The sequence below is a fragment of the Alligator sinensis genome, unplaced genomic scaffold, assembly GCF_000455745.1.
Source record: "Alligator sinensis unplaced genomic scaffold, ASM45574v1 scaffold223_1, whole genome shotgun sequence".
Taxonomy (NCBI): Eukaryota; Metazoa; Chordata; order Crocodylia; family Alligatoridae; genus Alligator; species Alligator sinensis.
This window is the reverse complement of record NW_005841936.1, coordinates 3,143,462-3,161,186: the sequence shown is the minus strand read 5'-3', so window position 1 is coordinate 3,161,186 and position 17,725 is coordinate 3,143,462. Positions and strand designations below refer to the sequence as shown.

Below are 17,725 nucleotides of genomic sequence, written 5' to 3'. Positions count from 1 at the left end.
TCCACCACTACTCTCTGGGTGCGCCCCATCAGCCAATTTTTTTACCCATCCAACTGTGCAGGCATCAATGCCGCAGTCGCTTAAATTATTGATGAGGATGGAGTGAGAGACAGTGTCAAAGGCCTTCCTAAAGTCTAGAAAGACTACATCCACAGCGACACCATCATCCAAAGATTTAGAACCTTGGTCATAAAGGACAATCAGGTTTGTCTGGCAGGACCTGCCTCTGATGAACTCATGCTGATTGCCCCTGAGCATGATCTCCCCTGCAGGCCCCCCACAGATGTGCTCCTTGATGATTCTCTCCAAGAACTTCCCAAGCACCAAGGTGGGGCTTACAGGTCTATAATTACTTGGGTCCTCCTTCCTCCCCTTCTTGAAAATAGGGACCACATTAGCCAGTTTCCAATCCCCCGGCACCTGGCCAGATGACCATGAATGCTCATACAGCCGGGCCAAGGGCTCCGCGATGACCCCTGCCAGCTCCCTCAACACCCTTGGGTGGAGGGCATCTGGACCTACAGATTTAAAAATGTCTAACCCTTCCAGAAGATCCCTAACTACACCTGTGCTGACTGAAGGCTTGATAGAGCTATCCCCAAGATTGTCCCTACCTCTGGTAGGTGGGATATCCTGGTCCCTGGTCAGGAAAACAGAGGCAAAGAAACTATTAAAAATATCAGCTTTCTTGTCTGGCGTGGCCACCAGATTACCGTTTGTGTCTTGCAGGGGCCCTACATTGCCTGCTGCCCTCTTCTTGCTCCCAATGTACTTGAAAAAGGACTTTTTGTTGTCCTTAATCCTGGATGCTAGCCTGAGTTCCATCTCTGCCTTGGCCTTCCTAATAGCCCTCCTACACTCCTGGGCTGAGGAGGAATACTCCTCCTTGGTGATAGCTCCTCCTTGTGGACTCCCATCTCCTCTACATTCTGTGCCCTTTGTGCCTCCCCCACTAGTCTCCTAAGCTCATTGAAGTTGGCCCTTTTGAAGTCAAGGGCTTTAGCCTTGGTGTGAGCCCTAAACGCCCTGCGTTGGATAATGAAATCCAGCATGTGATGATCACATGTAAGTAAAGATCACCATGTAAGTAAATACTGTACCATATACAAACAAGGGGGCTAATTAAGGTTGCTTAGGCATCTTTAATTCTGCCACTTTTCTATTTTTGAATGCTTGGCTTCACAGTTTCAGAGTGTTCTTCTAACACAGGTATTTGTACCTGTCTGTACATGTGCATCTAAAATTTGCTTTTTAAAAGAAACTAGGAAATAGAAAATACAGAAATATGTGGCATCATACTGGAATTCACATAATCATTAACAGGGTGCAATCTTTAAATCCACTGCACAGACCTTTTCTTCTTGAGCTAAGTAACTAACAGCAATATTAGGCTGTCATTCTCCATAAAGACTGTAACTAGAGGGTGATAAAAACATACACTGCCAGTAGGTTTCAAAAATACTTGCTAACAGCAGAAGAATGGTCAGACTTGGGAATCTTAGGTTTCAGTCCAGATTCTAAAGGGAAGCATGCTCTTCCGTCCATATCCACAACACTGACACTTTCTGTTCCAACTCCTCCAGCCTATGTTTAATTGATCATTACCATTCCTACACATAAGTCTCAACAACTGTCTGAATACATGCAACGTGATATTTTTTACATATGCAGGGATCTACTGAAATTGTGATTTCATGGAAATCATGAAAGCAAGAAATGTCTGCAAAATACACGAAAAAAAAGAAAACTTACTGAAAATAAAATGCTGGCTCCCAGAGGGAGCCAGCAGTCCTCAAAGTGCTGCAGCCCAGCCGTGCAGACCACCATAGGGGAAAGGAGGCAGAGGGAACTACCAGCACAAAGGGGAACCCAAATGGCTGCTGCCCCTGTCCGTCACTGCTGATTGGCTGGGGAGGGTGGGGGGGCAGAGCCCTCAATCAGTCCATGAAAATGGTGGCTGGCTCCACAATCTCTCCATGAAATCAGTTGGCCACCTCCCTGGGTAAACCCTTACTCATACTTTTGGCAAAGATAGCTTGTCATGGGAATGGGAAAAAATATATCCCTGACACAATAGCCACCTTCCTGCTCTGAAGTGTCGGCCCTATGCATGTCAAAGGCCCAAAGATGTTCTTAATATGAACAATCCAATGCATGTGTCCAACCATGTTTGTTCCTAGAAATAGCTGAACTGTTTTTTAATTAAATGAATGAATGAATCCATCCATCCATCCATCCATCCAGTGGCGGACACTCTACACCCTACACAGAAAATTTCAGCTCAAGAAATTAACAGTTTGAGGCAATTATAATCAAGTGAAAGTAGGGTCTTATAAGGAGAAATATTGGGCAACCAGATTATTCATGTGTTTCATATAGAGTAAATAAAGCTCATGGAATGTACTGATCTATTAATTTAATGCAGAAAACATGCCATATTTATTAATTTATTTGCTATCAATAAAAAGTATTTGTTCACATCTTACATATAAAGATAGACGTGTCTTCTTGTATTTATTAGCTATAATGACGCAGAAAAAGGCACAGCATCCCTGGTTGTAGTGCAAAATATTTTGTTGATCTCAGCCCATAAACTAAAAGCAGGAAGTCCCATTAAGTAAGGATACAATATGGGCTTAGGTTCAGCAAGATATATACAAATAAAGGATTTGGTGTAACATTTACAGAGCTTTTGTTATGTGATCTTTTTAAATAATTTTATTAAAGCATTTTTATGCTTCATCAAACATTCAATTTTTTGTATCTAATGAACTTTTTTTCATGGCCCCATTAAATTTTAACATGATTGATTTTTTTTTTATAACATTAGATATTTTTCTATAGTTATCAGCTGCAGAGAGAAGAAAGGAGAATTTAATAATGCTTTATTATTCAGGACAGGATTCTATGTTTTGAGATCTATCAAATTGCCAAGAGAAAATGCTTCTGTTTTTTGGAATTTATCCTGGCACAAACATTCTGGCACTAGGTCCAACATTTGTCATTCCCACATTGTTAATGATAAACCATGCTTTTGTATACCAAAATATGCATCTCAGCAACTGATACACTCAGGAAACTTAATAAACAAACTAAGCACATTAACTTCTTATGTAATCTGGTCTGTAATTAGTGGGTTCAGTTACTGAGAGTGTACTGAAATGCAATATAAAATATACAAAAACTTGTAATTTGAGAGTTAGATTTAAGAATAAAAATACTGGAAGACATGGTTGAGAAATTAATTATGGTGAATAACCATCTTTAGCCTTCACAAAATATGTATTACCTTTGAAAATTATTTGTTAAATATATTATTTTTAGCTTCAATATTTTTCTGGAAATCAGTGATACACCATGATATTTGATATTTTTAGCATGAACAATCCATGAAATCTGTCAGCTTTGTCTATGATTCTCAAAGAACCTTATTGTCAGATTAAATTGCCCACTGGACCCCAAGCAAAGTGAGTTTCAACTAAATCAATTTAAAATACTGAGATTTATACATCTCTTGTCTTTAAAAGTATTTGATAATATTGTGCCCAAAATTCAAAGTGTAAACTTATTCGGTCCACCCTTAATTGCCCTTTTCTATTAGGCAGTATGCTTATAAAGCACATGGCAACACTGGGCTGAGGTGGATAATGTCATTCTTTGAGTACAAGTAGTAGCACACATTAGAGCCTATACACCAAGCACAGCGTGGTTGAATGTGACATTTGTTGTGCCAAATATTCATACTCTTAGGGCACGTACCCACAAGGGCACATATGCAGGCACTCACTTGCAGGAGATCCCGGTGTCAAAAAAACCTATGCCAGAAAAAAAGTGGGGTGGCACACACTGCTACCACGTGCACTGCTTGAAACCAGAGCCTGGCTGGCCAGCACCATGCTCTGGCTGCCAGCCTGGCTCCGCATGCCCAGATCACCACTGCTGGAGCCTCAGGAGGCCCTCGGGTCCCAGGTAAGCTGCTGGAGCCAACCCAGGTGCTGGCCCCAGCCTCCCCTACCCAACCCAGGGCTATTTGCTATGCACTAGAGTATACATGCAGGGGCATTTCCTGGGGAAACACACACGTGCGCTCATCTGGACATGCCTTTAGAGTTCACTTAATTTTCATGTTATTAGATCACTTCTTGTTATTCAAGAGACAAGGCAAATCTGTAAAAACAGTGATTAGAAAAATGGCACAAAATGGTTTAAATGTCCCTCCAGTTTTCTCATGATGTAATAAAATCCAAACTAGTTTCTTTTTGATGTTTGATTTTTGAACAAAAAATTCAGGATGAAATCCTACCTCTACTGAAGGCAATGGCATAACTCCTATGTAATGTCTGTAACTTAATCTTTAGAGTGTATTTAAGATTCATTGAAATAAACAATTTTCCTACCAGTCTAGTAAGCAACAAATCATTTCATTACATTATTTTAAAAAATCCCAGAAGTAGGGAACTAATCACCACAGGAAGTTGTAGAGGCAGATAGCATAGCCAGGTTCAAAACAAGACAAGATGAGTTAATAGGTGGTAAATCTATCAATAGCTATTAACAGGATAGTCAGAGATGTATCTTCTGACATCTCTATATCAGTGATGGCAGATTTCAGGGAGGATAATGATAGATCACTCTAGATATGCCCTATGTGCACCCTCCATAGCATCCAGTTCTGCCACTGTCTGTCAGAAGTAGGATACTGAACTAGTTGGGCCACCATTTTGGCTCAGTATGACATTACTTATGTTCTTATGTAAGTATGGGGTAAGATACTCCCATATTCATGGGATCAGTAACTTATCTAGCAGACAAAGTATTGACAAGGCTCAAAGTCTAGAAACTGAAATTAGACTAATACAGGCTGCTAAAAAAGTACAAATGTAACAATCATGGAAGGTTATAGCTGGAAAAATGTTTCTAAGAATACAATAAATAAATCACTATGTTTTAAGTCAAGAAGGTAACGATTTCTAAAAATGTATCCTAGATGAAGCAGAAATGAATTGCTTGCTGTCCTAATTACTAGGTAAAATTCTATGGCCTATATTATACTGGAGCTCAGACTAGATAATCATAATGGGCCTTTTTAGCTTCTATTAACGATCTCCAAATCCAAATTGAATTGGGAGACCCAATAATCTCTCTGAATTGAATTGGAAGCCTCCAAATCAATTCAGAGAGATTCGGCTATAGACTGTACAGGCAGGCACTAGGCAATGAGCAGCTGGGGGAGCATCCGGATGAGCCCCAGCTTGAGTCCCAGCAGACCTGGGAGAAACCACAGCTCATCCAACTGCTCCCCCAGCTGCCCCCGCCCCTAACTGGGACAAGGCAAGCAGTGCTGGCAGCCCTGGGAGAAGCTGCAGGAGCTAAGGGGAATGATTGGGGAGCTGGGGGAATGATTTGGAGCTAGGGGGAATGCTTGGGGAGCTGGGGGACTAAACCAGGAACTGGGGAATTGAACTGAGAGCTGGGGGAAAGCCCCTGTTCATTGCCTCAGCCCCCAATCATTCCCCCAGCTCCCTGTTCATTCCCCCCAGCCCCTGCAGCTTCTACCGGGGCTGCTGGCTCAAGCCATGGCTCTTCTGGCTGCTCCCCCTCCAGGGCAAAACAGGCAGTGCTGGCAGCCCTGGGAGAAGCTGCAGGGGCTGGGTGAAATGACCAGGAGCTCAGGGGCTGGGGAAATGAACAGGGGTTTCCCCCAGATTCCCGGTTTGATTCCCCAGTTCCCAGTTTGATCCCCCAGCTCCCCGATCATTCCCCTCAGGCCCCGTGGCTTCTCCTGGGGCTGCCAGCACTGCCTGCCTTGCCCAGGCAGTCAGGGAAGCAGCCAGACAAGCCGTGGCTTCTCCTGGGGCTGCAGGCTCAAGTAGGGGCTCATCCAGCTGCTCCCCAGCTGCTCCTGCCAGCACTGCCTGCCTGTATAGTCTATGGCTGAATATGATTTGACACTGAATATCTTCAGATATGGATTCGGATGAATTGAATAGAGATAGTGATTTGAATCACTGAATCAAATCACTGTTCCTCCGAATCGCCAAATCCAAAGCGAATACTTTCTGTTTCGCATAGGCCTAGCAAGTATGATATCCCTTATCCAAAGTTCACTGAAGGTGCTAGAAAAGATACCACTAGCTTAAATGGTCTTTGGATAAAGCCTAAGAAGATTAACTCATAATACTAACTGGGAAATAAAAATCAAATGTGTAGATCAGAAGCTGTCAAGATATATCAAGTTGTGTCTTCTTTATAGGCTATATTTATAGTTCAATACAAAAATATGTCATAGATCCTCCACCTTCTGCTTGTAAGTCTAATGAAGACATATGGTCAATTTTACTTTGTGCTAAACATTACTCTCATACTTACTCATATAGATTCTTCAAAGGTGCAGTCAAAATGGCCAGTACAGCGAGCAGATTGTTGCACTGATTGTGTATTTTATAGATTTTAGGGTCTCTGTCTTTATGTGGATTCAGGAATTCCCTCACCGAGCTGCAAACTGACCACAGTATATTTTCAGTGGACATTAAAATTGCTGCAATATCGAATCTGTAGGGGACAAAAAGAGAGAAAGCACAATGTCATCCATGGAAGCAATCTGATGGTAAAATGTCAGCTAAATCAAAAATCTCTTGACAACATAAAAAATACTCAGTTCACACCATGGTCTTGAACCTGATTCTTGGCCATCTCAGCCCAGTACCCAAATAATAAGAATCTCTCTCTCTCCCTCTCTGGAGAGCTCCAGTGGCAGCTTCTACTTAGAGTCCTGGACACAGGCACTGTTGTTCAACATTTAGACCCAGCACATCAGTGGCCTGCCCTTTCTGCAAGGAGGACATGGAGGAAACCTTCCATGTCTTCCTGGTGCCTGCAACTGCTCTTTGCTGCTCTCAGTACTCTCTTTGGCATGCTGGATTTAGACTTCTCTGAGGCAGTGTACATACTCTCTATCCCATACTGAGCAGCCAAAGGGAGCATGAGCTGCCTGGCCAATTTCCTGCCAGGCCAGGCTGGGATGGTGACTTTGAAAAGCTACAGCGGCCAGCTCTAATGATGTCTTACAACTCTTTTGCTTTCTGGTTTGGGCACATGACACATTTGAATATGGACACTTCACCTTGCAACAAAATGTGGACCAGTTTGGACAAAATATAGATACTGGGCCACTGAGAGGGCCCCCTGCAAGGTGGAGGATGGACAAATGATCCTACATGTGTAATCCCTGAGGGGCATGGAGGAGAGGGGTTTCAATCTCCGGGGACAAGGTGATTTTCTTTTTTTGTTGCTAACCAGTGTTTCAAACACTGCTGCTAGGAGGGCCATGTGCCTTTGAACTTTCACAATTTATTTTTAATATTTGTATAATAAAGTTTTTAAAAGGTAAAAAAAGGCTCTCTCTTTCTGCCTCAATATGTTTGTAAATATTTACCTGAGGTGGAAGAAACTGATACTCCATCTCAGAATAGACAACATTGGTTCTACAGAGATCAAGCACTGGATCAAACACAACAGGAACCTGAAATTGGTTTTCCCACATGCAAGGTGAGTGCCCCAACTAATGAGTTATTGGTCCAACTTATTTTTCATGAAGAACTTTAAGAAGTTTTGAGTTTGTCCTGATACAGAATAGGAAATTATTTGAAATCCTAAATTGAAATATATACTGAAAGAGAGGATCTGTTGTGACAATAAGATTTTGAGTTATCCTGAATTTCTGTTAAAGCAAGTAGGGAAATGATTTTTCCTTCCTAAGTGACCCATCAAGGTGGAGCTACCTATATGATTCCTCATCTTAGATTCTGTTATTCTCCAGCATCTTCCACAATTCCAAGGTAATATCCAACTATCTTCCCTCCTTTGTAGTTTGCTTCACATTAGCATGTCTCTTTTGACATGGGCATGACAGCAGGGTTCTCAAAAGAATCTAAAATCTAATGGGCACCTATTTGTTTCTTTAAGTACCTAACTACCTTATGAAAATCTGACCCAAAGTCCACAAAGAACCTCCAGTTTGCTTCATAAGTCTGTCATTAGAACCCCCAATACAACTATAGAATGAGAAACTTATCTATTTACTATATATAAATATACACTATATATATATATATACACACACACACACTATCTAGATATTCACTCCAATATGTTCTTTTTATTTTTTGAATTATTACTGGATCGTTCATGTACAGGCAAAACTAAGAATAATAAATGGGTTGGATCATCATATGTGAAAAGGGAGGCATCCAATATTCCCTGTGGTCCAATAATTTAAACCAGGTTCATGCTGAATTGAAAATACTCTACCAGTACTTAGATATTTGACAAACTCAGATTTTTCAAGAAAACTATTAGGGAAGGAGGTTCTTAATGTTAGGCCATAGAGCAACTACAACAGTCTGAGTCTAATCTTACAACATTCTGTATAATACATGAACATCCAAAATATCACCTAATATATATCCCAAGTATACTTAAAGTGGCCTTATTCCAGAACATTTAGTTCAGGATTAAAGCAGAGAATGGAAAACCAGAGTTTTATTCCTGGTGAGTGACTTTGGACAATTTTCCTAATCATTTTGTACTTCAATTTTATCATAACTAATATGTGGCTGACAATAGCTCTGAAATTTTCTGGCATGTTTTAAGCCTTCTTTCATTATTGTTTAGAATTACAGAATTGAGAGTCATCTAGTACTACCCCTTTCATAGATACTGGGTTTACTATTGCCAAATCTCTCAAATTACATGTCTATACAGTAATGGGGATGCCTATCTAAACCAATAAAGGCTTTGGTGCAGTTTTTTGAATGACAGGCATTTTCAGAATGCCCAGAATAAAAACATAGTTGGCCCAATAAAAGATACCATCCTAAGAAATTCTGGCCTCTCTCATAATTTCTGGATTCTCACAGCTACAACAGCACTCTTACACTACAGAATCAAAACCAAATTTTAAATCTCAGTTTCAGTGTCAATTCTGCATTTAAAACTATCATTAGGAGTTGCACAAATATATTTTATTTGGTGGGTTTAGTTTCCATGAAAATGACAGACTCTCAGGGTAACTCAAAATCTTAAGGTCACAACAGACTCTCTCTTCCAGAATACATTTCAATATAGGGCAGAGTGAAAAAACAACCAAAAAAAGGAACAAAAAAACCAAAACACAAACACAGATTTCTCCAAATAAACAGGAAGGTAAATAAAAGGAATGAGTTGGAATGTTAAAACATATTTGCAGCCCAAAGTTCCCGTCCTTTTCACCTCCTAAGCAGAGCCCCTTCACTGGCAAATCTTAGGGATCTCAAAGGGTAGATCTGTCTTCAATTGCAGGGTCATAATTAGGATGGGGAAAAAGAAAACATGCACTCCTGGACCAACCATTACAAAGTTCATAATTTTTGAAACATGAAATCTTCATATTTTTCCAAGCAGGAAGCAACTGTGACCACGCAAAACCTGAGATCCTGCTCCTGCCTTTGTTTCAAGGTAATTTGCATCATCACACATCCTCACAGGAAGTGAGAGACTTCATACCAGCTATGAACTGACTATCCAGAGGAGTATTCCATCTATTGACTCCTCTGTGAAATCCTATGAAATATGAACTTTCATTTCTACCCAGGAGAACTTTTACAATCTTTTCTCCATTGCCTGGGGTTTGTGGCAGAAAGCTTGCAATTAAATAAATTTTTTTTGCAAAAATTTTGTTGGTCTAATAAAAGATATCATCTCGACTACGAGTCCTGATTACCTTTTAAGATAATTCAGGAGCTCCTCAATTGGAAAAGCTGTGCATCCTAGCAGATATGCTAAAGTATGTCAGGGCATGTCTACACATGCAATTAATGCTCAAAAAGTTTACTGCACAGTAACCTTTCCTTGAGCACATGTCTACACATGTGCCCGTCGGGAGAAAATTTGCTTCCAAAAGAAGCAGATACTCCTGCCCTGCTCTGTTACTATATGGCAGCCAGGGGGAGCTCTAGGCTTCCCTGGGTGCCAGCCCAGGGCTGGCAGGGGGCACCAGTATCAGCCCTGGGCTTCAGGGGTTGGGAGCAGCTGTCTCACCTCTGGGGCAGTTGCTTACCCCCCTGCACCCCTGCTCCAGTCAGCTGCCTGCTGCCCAAACCCCTGCTCTGATCATGGAGCCAGGCTGGGACAATGTCCACTGCCCCTGCAGCAGGCAGCTCCTGGCCCCTGGCTGGGCTCCGAGATCAGAACAGGGAGTGGGACATTGCGCCCTGCCCCGGGTAGCTGCCTGCTGCTGGGGCAGGCTCCAAGATTGGAGCCCAGGTAGAGACAATGTCCCCCTACCTCAGCAGCAGGCAGCTCTGATCATAGAGCTGAGACAGGGAGATGTCTGCTGCAGGGGCAAGGGGGCATTGTCCCCACCCAGAGTCCACAATCAGAGCTGGCCCCAGAAGTAGGTAGCTCCCAGGGGAGGGGATTGTTCTCCCGCCCACTGCTGTCCAGGAGCAAATTGTTCCTGGTTAGGTGTATAATCATGCGCTACTGTGCAGTAGCTGCAGCACAATAAATCTACTACCTGTATTTATAGGTTGTAGAAAGCCACACAGCAGGCTAGTCTACTGCACAGTAGCTCCTGCACATGGTTACACAGTGATGCTTTACAGTACAGTAGATTAGTCTACTATGCAGTAAAGCATCTCGCGTTGACACACCCTCAGAAAAGCATGGAGCAATCGCTTATCCCTTTCCTCATGTATGCACAAATGCTGTGATCACTACCTGCATTTCCTCTGGCCTGTATAGTCACTGCTTAGCCTTCTCTATATCAAGTATCAAAACCTTTAGCCAAACCCTTAAAATTTACAAAAGACAGAATTATATGAACATAGTAGTAATAACACATGAGATATGGAACCATGTATACACTTAAATATGTGAGGTGCAGTTAATTGAAATGGTCCACATAGAAATGTATCAATTTATAACTCTATTTATGTAATTTGCAGACACATAATTTCAGTCAGATGAGTTACAGCAAATAGTATAAAATGAAAATATACACGTTATCCATATAATTTTAATTATACTTGCATTACCTTATCTGTGGAGTTCTCTTGTAAGTGGGTTGGGCCTGAGAATATCTACAGGACAGCACAGCCAAAGATTTTTCCAGCACTTCTGTCAGTATCTCCTGGGCTAACTTGGGGGGTTGAATAGTCCACAGATCATGATGAAGAGCACAGCAAAAATAATGCCACATCTGGACAGAGAATGAACATCTTTCCCCCTGGCAAAACCACACATATTAAACAACAGAAACACATCTTCCAAAATGTCAGTTTGGTTCCTGTGATTCTAATTAGTTCAGGCTGAGAGGAAATAGCTGAGGAGTTTTAAACACTGGATGACCAAAAAAAAAGATTCTTGACAAGATGTAAAACATCTTTATTGACAAAAAAGCACATGTTCTACTAAAGTTAGGAAACCAGTTTTCTACCACACAGACAAACCACAAGCATCTCACCTAACATATCCTTAATTAACCTACTCTCAACCTATTGTTTTAATTCTACTTTAGAACTACATGCAATATTTTGCAATCACTTAACTGGATTAGTTTGATATACTGACTGCCTCTTCTTAAACAGAAACCAAATCCTTTACATTACTTAAGCATGTATATTTCCCTGGATTCATAATCATCACTAACAACTTTTTATAAACTTTTACTTGTGCATAATTGCAATGGAAAAAAAAGGAAAAAAACAGCTATAACTCATAACAACTTCTAAATGGAGTTGGTCAGAATTTATCCATAACATGACTTTTTCACCTGATAATGCTAATTCACTAAAAGAAAAGCTTTCAAAAAAACCTTTTGGCAGGAAAAGCTTCTCATGCCCAGGGTCAATTTTCTGCTTACAGAAAGTAAGCACACCACTCAAAATAGCCAAGATTTCGATGGTTGACACTCACTTGGAATGTGAGAAATGAAAGCTCATGAACTGCTCTACCATTTTTCCTACTACATTCTAGGGGACTGCCATAGCCACTGAGCTATACAACCCTCTCCCCCTCCCCCACCCTCCCCTCCCACTCTCTCTCTCGTCCAAGGAATATTTAATGAGTTATTTACACAGTGTAGACCAGCTCCAACAGGATACTGAAAAATGACCAACACAGAGTAGTCAAACAACCTATGAGTCATAGCACATATCTGGGAAATGGGGGTGTTTTCACATGTACTTCAGAGGTGGGGGGGGGAGGTGACTCTTTAATTAGAATGTCTCCAAGAACCCCTCTAATTAAAGTGCTCACAGTGTCTTGTGTATTCAGTGTTGCAAACTTCAAAATGGTGCCAGGGCACTTTAAGTAAAGCTTGTTCAATGAGCTTTAAAGTACCCCCACCACCATTTTGAAGTTGAATACACAAGATGCAGAGGCTGCTGGAGCATGTTAATAAGCATTCTCTGAGGGTAATTACAGCATGTCGCAGCAGCATCCCCACGCATCTACAGGCACCCAGGAAGACCAAGACTCAAACATAGGCTGAACCATACAGAGGACAGACTCAAACTTTGATTTCCTATATCCCAAGAAAGTGCCTTGATCACTGTACTATTTGTTATTTTAGGGTAAGCAAGTCTTTCACTCCCTCTGTTTCCCTGTTTATTGCTATTTCTAAACTATTCTACTGGTAAACATCTGCTATTTTTGCAGACTGTCTATAATATAAACAGATGTGAGCTCTTATTTAGCTTATATATCAAGAAACAAGCAGCTGGGCTTTATAACTTAAGCCACTTAATATTATCTTTGAACAGACAATTCTTTATTCTTTGACTATTAGAAAACATAAGTTCCTAAAACTGTAGCAGATGTCTGCTACACTAAAAACTTGATTCTCTAATGTAAACTGGAGATCTGACTTAGCGCACAGTGGGTGTTCAATATACTCTATCAGTGAGATACTAACATTGGTAGATTCAGATCCCTGACAGTATAGACTCTAACATGCTTTATGGAAATAATGGAGCAAGGACTAAATTTGTATGTCAAACACATACTGATACAGAAACACATATTGCTCTGTATCTTGTAAAATCATTGCTGAACCTTTAGGCTAGGGACAGAAATTATACATGTTAATCAGTATAAGTGATTAGAAACCAGTTCAAATCTGCAACATAAGAAGTTCAGTCCACATAACCCACTTTCAACCCCCTACCCTCCAATTATTATGGAACTATCTGTGATTTTCTGAATCCAACTTCCAACTGCTGTATCATGGAAGTGGTCTAGGGAGAATGTGACATGAGATAATATAGTTAGGTAACTAAAAGCAAAAACATTTGAAAATGGAACAATTTTTATTTCTATAATGCAGAAAATAAGCCCCCACCATCTCCTGCATCACCTTCCCCCCTGCTACTGTTTTCTCTGCTACGGTGTGGGGGTAAGACAACCCTCCAATAATAGATTTATAAATGTCCATGTATAGAAGCTAATTATTGGGAAGTTGACTTAAATTCAGTCATCTTGGATTCAGATACATATTGTAGTATCACTTTATTTCATAGACTATAAATAGTCATGGGTTACCAATACAAACTCAGAGCCTTTGGGCATTACTATTACATATATACATACATAAATACTGTGTATAGGAACTACCACTCCATGTAATCATAGCAAGTCACATTCTGGCCCCTGTACTTATGCAGAGAGGCTTTATTTTGCATACAGTCCCTTTTTTGGTGGGGTGTTGCTTGTTACATGCACAACACCAGCCTACCAGTTCTATTCCTACATGGTAGGTGGGGATTCATACTGGGGACATAGGCAAAATAAGAGCTCATTCTTCCTAACCACCATTTGAAAGCTATGTATCCTTTCCTCTGCGCATCAGTTGTGACCAGGACCAAAGGACTGTTTAGTCGGTCTCTGCTGTCTTTGCCAAGACCATTAACAAATTTTGCCATTCATGATGATGTTTTGTTTTTGTTTTTTGAAGTAGACAAAAAAATGGGGCTGCTGTTAACTGGCATCATCCACATGATAGTAAATTTAGATTACAGCCAGAATACACCAGATCTGAATCAGTGGCTAAAATGTGTTGTGCTCTGTATCTTGTTACCAACTTCTGAAACATCCAGGAATTGCTTCCTTTATAAGTCTTCTCCGATAGACAGAACTTGTAGAGGTATCAGCCACAGAAAGGCATGTTTAACCAACTGACTTCAACAGATCCTCAATACTAATGAAGAGACTGTGTAACACACTAGCTCTTCCTAACAATGCCAGAGAGTGTCATATACTGAGATCATTCTTTTCCCCATTCATGTCTGAGAAATGCTAGGATCAGTCTCAGAAGCCTAGTTCTTAAATACGATAATGGTAATAAGAAAAAGTAGGGCTATGATGTCTGAAGATTCCACTCTTATTTATAATAAAATTATAAACGCATTACTTCACCTTGTAACCATGCTCAAGGAATTTCAAGCAGTATGTGGCTTATAATCAATAGTTTATTGGAAGGGGAAAATAATCAAGTGTATGCTAAGTATTAATTTGCTTAGTTGCTCCCTAGTTTTCTGGTATTAGAACCATTAGACTACAGATTTTAACAGCAGATTTGGGATTCCAGAACTCAGACAAAATGACAGGTTAAAAATAGGGGGTTGGTTTCTATGGACAATAATATTGGTTACCTTATTTAAACTTAATTCAAAGCGAAGTCAAAAAAGCAAATTCTTGCAATTAGCACAGGTTTACTTCACTGGAGAAAATAATTATAATTTTTTGAGTCCTATGTTAGCTGTATGCTACCTTTTCTTCTTTTCAAGTAAACTTGTTATTTTCAACCTATTCTGATAAAAAGTATTTTACTCAGCAAACAGAATGGGAGCATTTATCTTATCTTACTGAGTACCTTAAATCTTTCTAAGTTATCACTTAAATCAATCCTAAGCAGCCATGTACATACAGCAACACAGACATTTCTAAAAATACTATATCCCAACAGCGATGTGCGCAAGAATTGCTGACCTTATGTTTCTAATTAGTCAGAGAGCTGGCAAGCAGTAAAACACATTTGTGTAAAAAGGAACGATAGTAAACTTAACCTCACACCTCATAAAAAGCTTTGTAGTCATCCCAGTGGTGGCTCTCGGCATCCTGTAAAATGCATGTCGCACAAACTCTGACGCAGTAGTTTATAACTTGAAACTGGAGAACGTTGATGAATTCCTGATATTGTTGGACAGGCACTAGAGACAGAGGTCTGTTCAGAGGGAATGATCAAAGAGGCAAAGATTTAAGGCCAGTGCAGTAGGAGGTAACAAACCCCAGTACTACAAATGTTTTTGATTATTAGATATCAATCATTTATTTCCTCTCATTCCTGGAGTCCAAGCCTACATTCACTTTAAAAAAAAATCTGAACTTTGTTTTGCAATCTCTTTGAAATGTACATCTGCTGTTCTACAAATGTGTACTTCATTTTTAGACAAACTGCACTGCCAATACAGAGTTTAGAAGTAAAAATGTTCTTTCCTATCTTTAAGGGTCAGAAGGTTCTCTGTTATTCAATTTCTCTGGGATGACCATATGCCCTTGTCAGCAGTAACTCATATATAGAGTATATAGAGTAAACAAGAACTAGACATTATTTTAATAAAATAAAAGTATAATTGCCTATATAAAAGTGACTACAAAATGTTTTGTAAAAACAATGACCAGGCAGTATTTTGATGCAAATATTCTTATGCACCAAGAAAGATCTTATGCAAGAGAAAGGATCATGAAACCATGTATAGTTCGCTGATTTACAATCTGGTCTCAGGTAGCCAAAGCTGCTTCAACATTCAGCAGCTGAGTTTGATCCTGATGAACCATACATCAGATGAGAATTGTCAAAAAGGAGCATAGCGCTAACCTCTGTCTTCATAGACCACTTTTCTCCCTAATATGTACCCTATGGAAGCACATGTAAAGGGAAAGTTGGCTTAGAACAAGTTCAGCTAGTGTTTCACTGACATAACATGCCCCTTTCTTCAACAATGGAAACTCTCTGTTAGGGACAGAACTTGCCCATAAACCAGTGTCAGTGATCAGAAATCAGTTCAAATCTGTAACATAACAGAAGCTCAGTGCATATAAACCACTTTCAAAATGGGCAAAACTGGTTGATAAGCCCGGACAGATGTAGTATCAGACTAAACTGATTTAAGTTAAATTAGTTTATTGAACTTCTGTCCCAGATTCAAGTTAACTCAAAGACCCTCAGCATGCCAGAATGATTTGCATCTTCCCCCCAAAAATCTCCCTCACAAGATAAGCAGGCTAGCCTTGGCCCAAGCTGTCTTCTCCAGCAGAGCAGGGAGGCATGCTCTACCACCACCATCTTGACCCTGGGCTTCTAGCCTGGGCCACTGCAGGCATGTGGCTACATTTCCAAAATCAAATGTCTGTAGACTATCTGTTCACTTGTATATCAGTTCAGTCTAACACAGTTTAGACTAACCTGAGAAGATTGAATCGATTCTGCTTCAGGCTTTTTGATTGTCTGTACTTAGTACTGAAAGAGTACAGGCATGTATTTTTATTTTATAATCAAACGTGTTAAACATATAATGAATATTAAGTTATTAGTGCAAACAAATTTGAAGCAAAAATCCTAGTTTTCTATTCATATTATTATATGATGGAGTCAACTACTGTATTAGCATATGGTTAGTAAGAATTTGCACTGATTTACCAATATAAATCTTGAAAAAAAAAACAGTAGTTTTTATAACAGCTATTTCAAGTTATCAACACCTTTGATTCAGGGCTTTCTTAAAACAAAACAAATTGGTCTTAACTTTTGGGAAATATTTGGGTATATTTGCTACTTCTCTGTATCACTGAAATGCAATTAAAATGCCAAAATATCTATTTGAATTAAATGATTAAATTGAAAAGGACTCACTTTTTGCTGGTCTTTCTCATTAAATTATCATACATTATAAAATTCTGAAAGATGTATACAGCTGTGGAGAGTACAGCATGTAAGTTTTGCAGAGGAGCCTTGGATGGAACTTCTCTGCTTCTCTCCTCCAACCTCGCCAGGACAGCTGTTGCTACTTTGCAGCAGGCCTCTACAAAGTTTGCTGTAATTTCCTGAAAAGAATCATCTCTGCATGCCAGAGCCAATGGAAGCAATGTGTCAAGTTCTTCCATGATGTCAGAACAAAACTAGGAAGAAATAAATGTGGCATCAAGTTATTTGTTCTGTGACAGAACTGTGTGATTTATATAGGGTCAAGCTCTTGAATAATGAAATTGGCATAAAACATAAATATCATGTATCAGTTTTATTAAAAAAAAAATCACTCTGGCTTACAAGGAAAAGCCTTTATTTATAATCATGTGAATACATCAAACCTGACTTTATAGTCTTTACGCTGTTTAATTCCACAGTGCCCGTTGAGAGGAATTTAGGGGCCTAACCTCACAGGACATGTCTACACGAGATGCTACTGTGAAGTGGTTACTGAGCATTTATTTAGTACTTGTAGAAGCAAGTACTAAATAAATGTACAGTAACTGGAGTTACTGTGCAATAGCACCAGAAAACGTCTTTTAAGTGACACTATTGTGCAGTAGCCTGATACTACTACACAGTAGTGTCGCAGCACGGTTTTGCCACACGATGGTCCTGTGTATTCAGCATCTCATTTAGACGCGCCCCTAATGTCCTAAT

General features: G+C 40.0%; 1 protein-coding gene across 1 annotated transcript in view; it reads right to left on the bottom strand.

Annotated features, from left to right (window-relative positions):
* Positions 1-17,725, bottom strand: part of KIAA0825 (KIAA0825 ortholog) — a 362,123-nt gene that overhangs the window by 262,641 nt on the left and 81,757 nt on the right. Inside the window, exons 8-11 of the mRNA XM_025199109.1 lie at positions 16,952-17,217; positions 15,112-15,262; positions 11,076-11,266; positions 6,370-6,552 (exon numbers count right to left, since the gene is read on the bottom strand). Of these exons, the coding sequence (XP_025054894.1) occupies positions 6,370-6,552; positions 11,076-11,266; positions 15,112-15,262; positions 16,952-17,217 (791 nt within the window). The remainder of the gene's footprint in view (positions 1-6,369; positions 6,553-11,075; positions 11,267-15,111; positions 15,263-16,951; positions 17,218-17,725) is intronic.